This window comes from Scyliorhinus torazame, chromosome 12 (assembly GCF_047496885.1).
Source record: "Scyliorhinus torazame isolate Kashiwa2021f chromosome 12, sScyTor2.1, whole genome shotgun sequence".
In the NCBI taxonomy this organism is placed as follows: Eukaryota; Metazoa; Chordata; class Chondrichthyes; order Carcharhiniformes; family Scyliorhinidae; genus Scyliorhinus; species Scyliorhinus torazame.
Window position 1 is genome coordinate 1,218,514 of NC_092718.1, and position 13,693 is coordinate 1,232,206.

At 54.8% G+C, this 13,693-nt stretch overlaps 1 protein-coding gene across 1 annotated transcript in view; it reads left to right on the forward strand.

Annotated features, from left to right (window-relative positions):
- Positions 1-13,169, forward strand: part of c12h15orf48 (chromosome 12 C15orf48 homolog) — a 30,643-nt gene extending 17,474 nt beyond the window's left edge. Inside the window, exons 3-5 of the mRNA XM_072470265.1 lie at positions 1-79; positions 9,304-9,364; positions 12,656-13,169. The exon at positions 1-79 is cut by the window's left edge and continues 10 nt beyond it. Coding sequence (XP_072326366.1) covers positions 1-79; positions 9,304-9,364; positions 12,656-12,724 — 209 coding nt within the window. The 3' untranslated portion in view covers positions 12,725-13,169. The remainder of the gene's footprint in view (positions 80-9,303; positions 9,365-12,655) is intronic.
- Positions 13,170-13,693: the final 524 nt, after the last annotated feature.

Here is a 13,693-nt window from a genome sequence, read left to right on the forward strand (position 1 = left end):
TTATTGGCCTAATGACGGTGGCTGCTTCCGCAGCAACTTGTACCTGCATCTACTTCCTCAGCACCAAGACCGATATCGTGTAAGAGATCAACTTGCCGCAGAATCTGGCGATGTCACGAACCGTTTGTTATTTCTTGCTTCACTTGAGAGCAGTTGATTTTCTTTTATTTTCTATCAGAATTTTATAGAACAACACAGGAAGATGGAAAAGTGTAAATATGGGCTGGATTCCCCGTTAGCCGAAATCGGGAAATGTGATCGGGTGGAAAATAGCTTCCGACGCCGAAATCGAGGTAGCCGCCGGTTTGACACCAAATCAGGATTCCCAAAAAAACCCGACAAAATCGTGGGGCCTGAAAGTCCCGTCATTAGCGGCCTGACAACCGGTTCTCCGGAGTCTTCGCCATTCGGCGTCGCGGATGGGCTGATTTCCCGACGGCGTGTTTCTAATGTGATATAAAAAATCATGAACCTGGCGAGCTGGCTGGGGCGGCAGAGTGAGGAGCGAGGCTTGGGGAGACTGCGGGCTGCCAGCTCGGACACCGGGCGTGCTGGCTGCGGGGGGAGGCCTGCCAGGGCCGGGGAGGGGAAGGTGGTGGGTGGTGGGGGGGGGGGGGGGGGGGGAGGCCGGGCAGCCGGAGAGCCCCCAGCAGAAAGGCAGTGCCCAGGTACCGACCCCCATTACGGCAGCCACCTTGCTGCCCACGCACTCCGGCCCCTGGCTGCTCGCAGTGACATCGGCCGTATGGATGGGCTCACGCCCCCCCCGCCCCTGCCCCTCTGCCACCCCACCCGACCGGCAACTCCCACCCGGACACCACCCATGGTCACACCAGCGGCAGCCCCCCCCCCCCCCAGTGAGGGCAGTGCCATTCAGCGGATCCCCTGGCAGCAGGAACGGGCACCAGGATTGGTGGTACCGATGGGGTCGGGGTGCGGGGTGGGGGACACGCGTGGTGACAACCGGGGCCGCCGCGTAGCTGATAGAACCTGGCTGTGTGCGGGTGTATGCATCATGATGACCTGTTGACCCCTCAGCCCCTGCAGATTATCATGTTTGGGAACCTCCCAGCAATGTTGGCCGCCGTGCTGGGGACCGCTGCCCTGCACGCAGCCTGGTGGCAGCGTGGGCGGGGGCTGCTGCCCTGCACGCAGCCTGGTGGCAGCGTGGGTGGGGGCTGCTGCCCTGCACGCAGCCTGGTGGCAGCGTGGGCGGGGGCGGCTCAGAGAGGAGGCGGCGGCTGCGACAGAGGAGCGGGCTGCAGAGGGGCAGGTGGCAGCTGCTCAGGCTGGAGGGCCGCCCGCCCGACAGGACGAGGAAGAGGAGGAGGAGGAGAAGGTGGCGGTGGTGCCAAGGAGGCGCTGGATGAGGCCACGCATGTACCAGCGCCGCATGTCCTTTGAGAACCTTCCAGACCGGGCATGCAGAAGGAGACTGCGGATGAGCCGGGAGACAGTGCGCCACATCTGCCACATGATGGCACACCTGGCACCGCGGGGGAATGGGGGAGGACACCTGCTCCCGGTGGCCGTCAAGGTGACGGCCGCGTTGAACTTTTACGCGACAGGGTCCTTCCAGTCGCCGAGTGGGGACCTGTCCAGTATTTCACAGGCATCGGTGCACAGGGGCATCCGTGACGCCCTGTATGCCCTGGCGGAGCTGTACTTTGACTACCATGTGGACCAAGCGCACCAGGATGCCCAGGCAGCGAGGTTCACTGCCATCGCCGGGATGCCCCAGGTCCAAGGGGTCATCGATGGGATGAATGTCGCCCTGCGGCCACCAGCAGGTTGCTGTTCACAAACAGGAAGGGCAACCATTCGGGTGGTGTGTGACCATCAGATGGGGATGATGCTCGTCTGCCCCCAATTCCCTGGCAGCATGTACGACGCATTCATCGCGGCGCACTCGGTGATGCCCGACGTGTTCGAGGCACAACGGCGTCGGCAGGGCCAGGCGCAGAGCACGCCCTCGTCGAGACACGTTTCACACGCTAGAGGGGAAGGGGGTCGCTGGCCAGGGCATGGACACCACCATCCCACACCCCCTCACCTCCCACACCACCATCCCACACCCCCTCACCCCCCACACCACCATCCCACACCCCCTCACCCCCCACACCACCATCCCACACCCCCTCACCCCCCACACCACCATCCCACACCCCCTCACCCCCCACACCACCATCCCACACCCCCTCACCCCCCACACCACCATCCCACACCCCCTCACCCCCCACACCACCATCCCACACCCCCTCACCCCCCACACCACCATCCCACACCCCCTCACCCCCCACATCACCATCCCACCCGCATGCACAGCCCCCGCCGTTATATATACCTGCCGCCCAATGAGCTGGGGGCACTGGGTTGGCAGTGACAGCGGATCCATGCGATGGAGGCTGATGCCCGCTCTGCGATGAGCTCTGAGCTCCACATCATTAGACAATTCACCTGAGGAAGGAGCAGCGCTCCGAAAGCTAGTGATTTGAAACAAACCTGTTGGACTTTAACCTGGTGTAAGACTTCGTACTGTGCTCACCCCAGTCCAACGCCGGCATCTCCACATCGTTAGACAATGTCTGACTCCTGCCCACAGTAACACCTTCCACCTGGGTGATCCCTGCATGCGAGCTGGCTAGTCCATCACACGGCCCTGTCGAATAGCTGGTGAGGGTGTGCTGGGATGGTCGGGGGGGTGGGGGTGCTGCATGGTCCACCCACTGGGCCTCACTCACCCCCCCCCCCACTCCCATCAGACAGAGCAAAGAGTCAGGTTTGAATGGTGAGAACATGTGTTTATTGTGATTAGATATAGACAGCCTGTGCCCGAGCCTCTTTAACTAAACTGTGATCTGCACCTGTGCCAACTTAACTGGTGTCTACCTACCTGGCCTTACAGGACCTAACACTGCGCCTATGTGGTTCCCCAGTCGATACAGCAGGAGTGGAGGTGGACTGCTGTGACCCCTGTGATGCACGAACAATTACACAAAAACGAGAGTTGAATACAACTGAGGCTTTATGACACTGAGATGTGTGGCCTCCTACAGCAGCTTGCGAAATGGCTGCTGTATGGGGAGCACACATATTTATACTCCGCCTACTGGGCGGAGCCAGCAGGCAGGGATCTACCCCCGTACCTGTAGTACAGGAGCTTACACATCTCCTAATATATACAACAGTGGTGATTACCACATTCACCTCCTATTAAAATTGAGTCCGGCGGGGCTGGCAGAGAACTATATACAGAACAAGTTTTAATATACAGAGGCAAAAACAATGTTGGAGTCCCGTACACGGTGCTCTAACAGTCTCGAACCAATTACAGATTTAACCGGTCTGGGGCCTTGATCTGACGTTGGGAGCGACACAGTGGTGGCGGCGATTCCGGTGCCGGTCTGGTCCTCGGTGACTCCGGGAGCGTGCCGAAATCCTCCTCCTCCTCGGGCGTGGGCAGGGGGAGGACGGATGGTCTTGGGGGGGTTGCTGCTGGGAGCGCCGGGGAGGGGAGGGTGGCGCCGGGCCAGAGGGTGTGTGTGTGTGTGGGGAACCTGCTGGTGTCAGGTCCCTGAGGGAGACAGTATCCTGCCGGCCGTCGGGGTACGCCACGTAGACATACTGGGGGTTAGCGTGGAGTATCTGCACCCTTTCAACCAACGGGTCCGCCTTGTGGAGTCGGACGTGCTTACGGAGGAGTACGGGTCCTGGAGCTGCGAGCCAAGTCGGGAGCGACACCCCGGATGTGGACTTCCTGGGGAAGGCGAAGAGACGGTCATGGCGTGTGTCGTTAATTGCAGTGCACAGGAGCGACCGAATGGAGTGGAGCGCGTCAGAGAGGACCTCCTGCCAGCGGGAGGCCGGGAGATTTCTGGACCATAGGGCCAGCTGGACGGCCCTCCAGACCGTCCCGTTCTCCCTCTCCACCTGCCCGTTTCCCCGGGGGTTGTAGCTGGTCCTCCTGCTCGAGGCGATACCCCTGCTGAGCAGGAACTGACGCAGCTCATCGCTCATGAATGAGGATCCCGGTCACTGTGGATGTAGGCGGGGAAACCGAACAGAGTGAAGATGGTGCTGAGGGCCTTGATGACGGTGGCAGACGTCATATCGGGGCATGGGATAGCGAAGGGGAATCTGGAGTACTCATCGACCACACTGAGAATGTACGTGTTACAGTCGGTGGAGGGGGGGGGGCCCTTTGAAATCCACGCTGAGGCGTTCAAAGGGGCGGGAGGCCTTCACCAGGCGCGCAGGGTCCGGCCGGTAGAAGTGCGTCTTGCACTCCGCGCAGACCTGGCAGTCTCTGGTGATTGCCCTGACTTCCTCGGCGGAGTAGGGCAGATTGCGGGCCTTGATGAAGTGGTACAAACGTGTAACTCCCGGGTGACAGAGGTTGTCGGGCAGAGCTGGCACATGTACCTCGGGATAGGGCATCGGGGGCTCGTTGAGCTTCCCCGGGCGATACAAAATCTCGTAGATGTAGGTGGAGAGCTCGATCCTCCACCTCAAGATTTTATCGTTTTTGATCTTGCCCCGCTGTGTGTTGTTGAACATGAAGGCTATCGACTGTTGGTCAGTGAGGAGAGTGAATCTCCTGCCGGCCAGGTAATGCCTCCAATGTCGCACAGCTTCCACTATGGCTTGTGCCTCTTTTTCGACGGAGGAGTGCTGAATTTCAGAGGCATGAAGGGTGCGGGAAAAGAATGCCACGGGCCTGCCTGCCTGGTTGAGGGAGGCGGCTAGGGCGACGTCTGATGCGTCGCTCTCCACTTGAAAGGGCAGCGTCTCGTCTACTGTGTGCATCCCGGCCTTGGTGATGTCGGCCCTAATACCGTTGAAACCCTGTTGAGTCTCGGCCGTCAGCATTGCCCAGGCACTGGCTGATGTGGCACAGACGCAGCGTGATGTGTTGAGTGGAGATGGTCCACTCCCTGTGCTCCATGAGACCAGAGTGGGCCTCCAGGACTGGCAGCAGCAGGTGTCGGGTGGGGGGGGGGCCTCGGGGGCTGGCTCTGCTCGCACCCCCGTCCCATGGACACGCCCGGGTGCCATCGGGCACCCGAGGGAGGAGGAGGTGCTGGGGTCCTTGCCGGTGACCCCCGCAGGGGAGGTGCCGGAACACCGCGGCACCTCGGACCTCCCTCTCCTGCCCCAGATGCACCTGGTGGGCAGCGGGCAGAACAGGGCAGCACCACGCCAGCTGGGACACCCGAGGAGCAGCCTGGCCCATCCAGGCTAGGCCGCCCCAGGAAACGTGCGCCAATGGGGACCCTAGCCGCAGGGCAGGGTGTGGTAATCACCACTGTTGTATATATTAGGTGATTTGTGGTGAGGCCCTGTACTACAGGTACGGGGGTAGTCCCTGCCTGCTGGCTCCGCCCAGCCGCCATTTTGCCAGCTGCTGTAGGAGGCCACACATCTTAGTGTCATAAAGCCTCAGTTGTATTCAACTCTGGTCTTTGTGTAATTGATCGTGCATCAATTTATTAGACTAAAGTTTTCAGAAGATGGACCTCCGCATCAAGCCGGATCGCCTGCAGCTGCATCCGCAATCAGGCAACGCCAACAAGGACTTTGAACATTGGCTAGCCTGTTTCAAAGCTTACATCAGGTCTGCACCAGACCCAATTCGGGAAGCTCAGAAGATCCAGATCCTCTATTCGCGGCTGAGCTCCAACGTCTTTCCGCTTATCCAGGACGTGCCGACCTGTGATGAAGCCTGACGCTACTGAAAGAGAACTACGCCCAGCGGACGAACACGCTCTTTGCCAGACACATACTCTCTCCTCGTAGTCAGCTCCCTGGTGAGTCCGTAGAAGAGGGGTGGGGGGGTGAGGGGGTTTGTGGGGGGATGAGGGGGGTGATGGGTGGGTGGGGTGAGTGATGGGGGGGCGAAGGGGGTTGTGGGGGGGTCAGGGATGGGGGGGTGAGGGATGGGGGGCAAGGGGGGTTGTCGGGGGGTGGGAGGGGTGGGGGGTGAGTGGTTGTGGGGGGATGAGGGGGGTGAGGGGGATGAGGGGTGGATGGAGTGAGGGATGGGGGGGCGAGAGGGGTTGTGGGGGGGTGAGGGGGGTTGTGGGGGGGTGAGGGGTGGGTGGGGTAAGGGATGGGGGGCAATGGAAGGGGGGTGGGGGGGTGGGGGGGTGGGGGGGGTGGGGGTGGGGTGGTGAGGGGGGTTGTGGGGGAGTGGGGGGGTGAGGGATGGGGAGGTGAGTGGTTGAGGGGGTTGTGGGGGGGTGAGGGGTGGGTGGGGTGAGGGATGGGGGGCGAGGGGGTTGTGGGGGGTGGGGGAGAGTGGGGGGGTGGGGGGGTGAGGGGGGTTGTGGGGTGGTGAGGGGGGTGAGGGGTGGGTGGGGTGAGGGATGGGGGGGCGAGGGGGGTTGGGGGGGTGAGGGATGGGGGGGCGAGGGGGTTTGTGGGGGGGTGGGAGGGGTGGGGGGGTGAGGGGTTAAGAGGGTTGTGGGGGGATGAGGGGGGTGAGGGGGGTTGTGGGGGGGTGGGTGAGGGGGGTTGTGGGGGAGTGGGGGGGGTGAGGGGTGGGGGGGTGAGTGGCTGAGGGGGTTGTGTGGGGGGATGAGGGGGGTGAGGGGTGGGTGGGGTGAGGGATGGGGGGGCGAGGGGGGTTGTGGGGGGTGGGGGAGTGGAGGGGCTACACATGTGTCATGAGGATCCGCAGGGGGGGTTCTCACTTTGTCGTGCGCCACCGACCTCCCTCTCCTCCGGGCCACCCACCACCTCCAGTGCCCTGTGCTCAGGCACGGCGAGGGGCCGCACGTCTGGTGGGGTGGGGGGGGCACAAACAGCAGCAGTGTTAGACAGTCTGGCCCAGGGCTTGGGTAGTTGATGGAATCCGTGGCCAGGGCACACGGCCCATGCGGCTGCCCTGGGTGCTGGCATGTGGGGCAGAGTGAGGGTCTGCCCATTACCGGGGGTGGGGGGGGAGTGGGTCACGTGTGTGGTTGGGTGGGGGGGTTAGTGCGAGGGGCACAGCGCTGCCTCACCCTGGCCGCCCTGAGGAGCTTGTGCAGTTTTCCTCTGCACTGAATACCAGTCCGGACGACATTGATGACGGTCTCTGCCACCTCTACCCAGGCACGGCGAACAGCACCGTGTGAGGACCTCCCTCCCTGGCCGGGTGCAGCACCATCCGTCTCCCATCCACGGAGTCCAGGAGGGTCTCCAGCTCAGTGTCCCGGAACTGCTGTCCTTCCAGCCATGTTGGCTGTGGCGAATGGGGGGGGAGGGGGGGGGGAGAATCCCTTAAGGTGCGGCAGCAGCTGTGCGGCAATCACGGAACCCGCAAATCCGCCGCCGTTCCGCGTAAAAAATGTGGCATTTCCTGTGACGCCCGTGCTCGCCCCTTTGGACTGGATAGGGGTGAGGCACCTGCCTTTTTTGGCACCTGCCGTTTTTGGCACCTCCCGTTTTTGGCACCTGCCGTTTTTGCCGTCGTGAAGCAGCATCAGGGTTTAGTCTCAGAAACGGAGAATCCAGCTCGAGACAGCTCAAACACTGAGCTGGTGACAAACAGTGAACTGGAAATTCACGAGTCCAGATGAATGTTTATGCCTTAGTGTCGTGAGTGGGGATATAATAGAAGATTGTATGTCGGGTATGTGAATGGATGTGGCAATGGGTGTGTGAATCACTGGGTGATTCCCTGCAGATTGGAGGGTAGCTCACGTCACTCCGATATTCAAAAAGGGAGGTCGAGCGAAAGCAGGGAATTATAGACCAGTAAGCCTAACATCGGTAGTGGGGGAAATGCTTGAATCCATTATCAAGGACTTTATAGCGGAACATTTAGAAAGCAGTGGCAGGATCAGTCAGAGTCAGCATAGATTTATGAAGGGAAAATCATGCTTGACAAATCTGTTGGAATTCTTTGAAGAGGTAACCAGTACAGTTGACAAGGGGGAGCCAGTCGATGTGGTATATTTGGACTTTCAGAAGGCGTTTGACAAAGTCCTGCATAAGAGATTATTGTGCAAAATTAAAGCGCATGGGATTGGGCGAAATGTATTGAGGTGGATAGAAAACTGGTTGGCAGAGAGGAAACAAAGAGTAGGGATTAATGGGTATTTTTCAAATTGGCAGGCAGTGACTAGTGGGGTACCACAGGGATCGGTGCTGGGACCCCAGCTATTCACAATATATATTAATGATCTGGATGAGGGAACAAAATATAACATCTCAAAGTTTGCAGATGATGCCAAGTTAGGTGGGAGGGTGAATTGTGACGAGGATGCAGGAATCCTACAGCAAGATCTGGACAGGTTGGGCGAGTGGGCAAACCAATGGCAGATGCAGTATAATTTGGATAAGTGTGAGGTTATTCACTTTGGAAGCAAAACAGGAAGGCAGATTACTAACTGAATGGTTGTAAATTGGGAGAGGGGTGTGTGCAGCGGGACCTGGGTGTCCTTGTGCACCAGTCGTTGAAGGTAAGCATGCAGGTGCAGCAGGCGGTAAAGAAGGCTAATGGTTTGTTGGCCTTCATTGCGAGAGGTTTCGAGTATAGAAGCAGGGATGCGTTGCTGCAATTGTACAGGGCCTTGGTGAGGCCACACCTGGAGTATTGTGGGCAGTTTTGGTCTCCTTCTCTGAGGAAGGATGTTCTTGCGCTCGAGGGAGTGCAGCGAGGGTTTACCAGACTGATTCCAGGGATGGCGGGACTGTCATATGAGGAGAGATTGACTCGGTTGGGATTGTTCTCACTGGAGTTCAGAAGAATGAGGGGGGATCTCATAGAGACTTATAAAATTCTAACAGGACTGGACAGGGTAGATGCAGGGAAGATGTTACCAATGATGGGTGTGTCCAGAACCAGGGGTCACAGTCTGAGGATTCAGGGTAAACCATTTCGGACAGAGATAAGGAGACATTTCTTCACCCAAAGAGCGGTGAGCCTGTGGAATTCATTACCACAGGAAGTAGTTGATGCTAAAGCTTTGAATCTATTCAAGAGGCGGCTGGATATAGCACTTGGGGAGAATGGGATCAGAGGCTACGGGGAGAAAGCAGGATTAGGCTATTGAGTTGGATGATCAGCCATGATGGTGATGAATGGCGGAGCAGGCTCGAAGGGCCAAAAGGCCTCCTCCTGCTCTTATCTTCTATGTGTTTATGAAGGTGTGGCAGTGGGTGTGTGAATCGCTGGGTGAAGGTGTGGCAGTGGGGCGGGGGGGGGGGGGTGAGTTAATTTGTTGCTGGGATTGGATGTGACAGTCCCAATGATATTATAAATTAATGATCAGCTGGTTCTCAGCAATTTCTAATGTTGGTTTCACTGTGTTGCAGACTCAATAAATCGGGTAACCCAACTCCCTGGGAGAATATCGACCCCAAGAAACCCCAGAAGGTACCTGATCCTAACTACTCCTAACTTCTTGTGTTGGGTCTGACTCAATCCAATCCCAAAGTTTGTGGTTCTGGGTCAAATCCAACATTAGGCAATAATAGACGGAGAGAAGGATGTGAAACTCACTCAGAAAGTGGCAAATAAACTGGAGAGAATTGTGGAATGCCGCTGAGCTAGGGAGTCAGGACTATAGACTGTTATTGATTTATGTCTTAGTAAGGGAATGGGCAGCCTGCCCCTCTTCAGTTGCTGCATCAAACTAGCTCTGCCCACATCACCAGACTGGCATCACTCCAAGGATATGCTAATTTCAGCCATACGGCACATTTATAGTTCAAGACTCATCAACTCTCCAAAATTGTGCAACTTGCTCCAGGAATGAATAATTCTCTCAGAGAAAACTCAGCAGAACATTAAAAGAAGCTTGTCTATTTTAGTAAGGGATGATATTGGTGCTATGGAGGACAAGGTTGAATCAATTTGGGTGGAAATCAGGAATAGGAAGGCGAAAAGGTCACTGATACGAGTAGTCTATAGGCCACCAAATAGTAACAGGATGGTAGGGCAGGCAATAAGCAAAGAAATAACGGATGCATGTAGAAATGGTACAGCGGTTATCATGGGAGATTTTAATCTGCATATCGATTGGTTTAACCAGATTGGTAAAGGCAGCCTTGAGGAGGAGTTTACAGAATGTGCCCGGGATAATTTCCTGGAACAGTATGTAATGGAACCTACAAGGTAACAAGCGGTCCTAGATCTGGTCCTGTGTAATGAGGCAGGATTGATTAATGATCTCATTGTTCGGGATCCTCTTGGAAGGAGCGACCACAATATGGTGGAATTTAAAATACAGTTGGAGGATGACAAGGTAAAATCAAACACGAGTGTTTTGTGCTTAAACAAAGGAGATTACAATGGGATGAGAGAAGAACTAGCTAAGGTAGACTGGGAGCAAAGACTTCATGGTGAAGCAGTTGAGGAACAGTGGAGAACCTTCCGAGCGATCTTTCACAGTGCTCAGAAAAGGTTCATACCGACAAAAAAGAAAGACGGTAGAAAGGGGAAAAATCGACCGTGGATATCTAAGGAGGTGAGGGAGAGTATCAAATTGAAGGAAAAAACATACAAAGTGGCAAAAATTAGTGGGAGACGAGAGGACTGGGAAGTCTTTAGGGGACAACAGAAAGCTACTAAAAAAGCCATAAAGAAGAGTAAGGTAGACTATGAAAGTAAACTTGCTCAGAACATAAAAGCAGATAGTAAAAGCTTCTACAAATATATAAGACAAAAAAGAGTGGCTAAGGTAAATATTGGTCCTTTGGAAGATGAGAAGGGAGATTTAATAATAGGAGACGGGGAAATGGCTGAGGAGCTGAACAGGTTTTTTGGGTCAGTCTTCACAGTGGAGGACACAAATAACATGCCAGTGACTGATGGAAATAAAGATATGATAGGTGAGGATCTTGAGATGATTGTAATCACTAAGGAGGCAGTATTGGGCAAGCTAATGGGGATAAAGGTAGACAAGTCTCCTGGCCCTGAGGGGATGCATCCCAGAGTGTTAAAAGAGATGGCTAGGGAAATTGTAAACGCACTAGTGATAATTTATCAAAATTCACTAGACTCTGGGGTGGTCCCAGAGGATTGGAAAGTAGCAAACGTGACACCACTGTTTAGAAAAGGAGGTCGGCAGAGAGCGGGTAATTATAGGCCGGTAAGCTTAACTTCGGTTGTAGGGAAAATGCTGGAATCTATTATTAAGGAGGAAATAGCGGGGCACCTGGAGGGAAATTGTCCCATTGGGCAGACGCAGCATGGGTTCACAAAGGGTAGGTCGTGTCTGACTAATTTGGTAGAATTTTTTGAGGACGTTACCAGTGCAGTAGATAACGGGGAGCCAATGGATGTGGTATATCTGGATTTCCAGAAAGCTTTTGACAAGGTGCCACACAAAAGGTTGCTGCATAAACTAAAGATGCATGGCATTGAGGGTAAAGTGGTAGCATGGGTAGAGGATTGGTTAACTAACAGAAAGCAGAGAGTGGGGATAAATGGGTGTTTCTCTGGTTGGCAACCTGTAACTAGTGGGGTCCCTCAAGGATCAGTGTTGGGCCCGCAGTTGTTCACAATTTACATAGACGATTTGGAGTTGGGGACCAAGTGCAATGTGTCCAAGTTTGCAGACGACACTAAGATGAGTGGTAAAGCAAAAAGGGCAGAGGATACCGGAAGTCTGCAGACGGATTTGGATAGGTTAGGTGAATGGGCTGGGGTCTGGCAGATGGAATTCAATGTTGCCAAGTGTGAGGCTATCCATTTTGGGAGGAATAACAGCAGAATGGATTATTATTTAAACGGTAAGATGTTAAAACATGCTGCTGTGCAGAGGGACCTGGGTGTGCTGGTGCACGAGTCGCAAAAAGTTGGTGTGCAGGTGCAACAGGTGATTAAGAAGGCTAATCGAGTTTTGTCCTTCATTGCTAGAGGGATGGAGTTCAAGACTAGGGAGGTTATGCTGCAATTGTATAGGTTGTTGGTGAGGCCACACCTGGATTATTGTGTTCAGTTTTGGTCTCCTTACCTGAGAAAGGACATATTGGCACTGGAGGGAGTGCAGAGGAGATTCACTGGGTTGATCCCAGAGTTGAGGGGATTAGATTATGACGAGAGGTTGAGTAGACTGGGACTGTACTCGTTGGAGTTTAGAAGGATGCGGGGGGATCTTATTGAAACATATAAAATTATGAAGGGAATAGAGAGGATAGATGGGGACAGGTTGTTTCCACTGGTCGGGGAAAGCAGAACTAGGGGGCATAGCCTCAAAATAAGGGGAGGTAGATTTAGGACAGAGTTTAGGAGGAACTTCTTCACCCAAAGGGTTGTGAATCTCTGGAATTCCTTGCCCAGTGAAGCAGTTGAGGCTCCTTCTTTCAACGTTTTTAAGAAAAAGATAGATTCCTTTCTAAAGATTAAAGGGATTAAGGGTTATGGTGTTCGGGCCGAAGAGTGGAGCTGAGTCCACAAAGATCAGCCATGATCTCATTGAATGGTGGAGCAGGCTCGAGGGGCCAGATGGCCGACTCCTGCTCCTAGCTCTTATGTTCTTATGTTCCAGTTTGTTGTATTAACCGATTGGAAATGGGATTAAATGTTGTCTGAGTGACAATCGGCAATAGTCAGTCTTCCTAAAGCTGATGTCATTTGTTTTGTAAATATTAGATCAAATGTTTAGATTAAGAGCTGGGAGTTAGAGGCGATAATCTCTCTCTCTTCCCTCCTCTCCCACAGCTGATGACTGTCACCCAGAAATGGGAACCAGTGGAGGAACTGCAGATCCTCAAACGCTTCACAAAATGAGGGAGTGGATTTTCAGTGATGTTAGCACTGAGCGTGCGCTGAATATTACCAAACCCCTGGCTGCAGCTAGGCACACACATGTTTCTGCTACTGTTTAAGGATTTTATTGCAAATCATCAATATTCCCTCACTCCCTCCTTCTGTCCCTCTCCCTCCCTTACCCCCTCCTTCTGCCTGTCTCCCATTCTCACTCCCTCCTTCTGTCCCTCTCCCTCCCTTACCCCCTCCTTCTGCCTGTCTCCCACTCTCACTCCCTCATTCTGTCTCTCTCCCTCTCTTACCCCCTCCTTCTGTCTCTCCCCGTCCCTCCACTCCTCTTTCTATCTTCAGGATGAATCTCCACAAGGCACAATGGAGGAACAACAACTGAGTCTTCAGTCAATTAAATAATTCGCACCCATACGATATATACGCCATCACTAAAATAAACAATGTATCATTTAAATATGATCAGAGTTTGTTTTGTGAAAGTTGTCACAAATTCAACCCCAGTGAAAACTGCACAGATAAACCACAGATTGTCTGTTTGATTGACATGATGTACTTTGTATTTCACAGAACATTTTGTACAGTTAATGATCTGTCTGGAGAAAACTGACCAGAATCTCATGGTGCACGTCTGTGCGTTCCAACAGACAGCCCCGCACTGTCAGAGGGTCAGTACTGAGGGAGTGCCGCACTGTCAGAGGGTCAGTACTGAGCGAGTGCTGCACTGTCAGAGGGTCAGTACTGAGGGAGTGCCGCACTGTCAGAGGGTCGGTACTGAGAGAGTGCCGCACTGTCAGAGGGTCAGTACTGAGGGAGTGCCGCACTGTCAGAGGGTCAGTACTGAGGGAGTGCCGCACTGCCAGAGAGTCAGTACTGAGGGAGTGCCGCACTGTCAGAGGGTCAGTACTGAGGGAGTGCCGCACTGTCAGAGAGTCAGTACTGAGGGAGTGCTGCACTGTCAGAGGGTCAGTACTGAGGGAG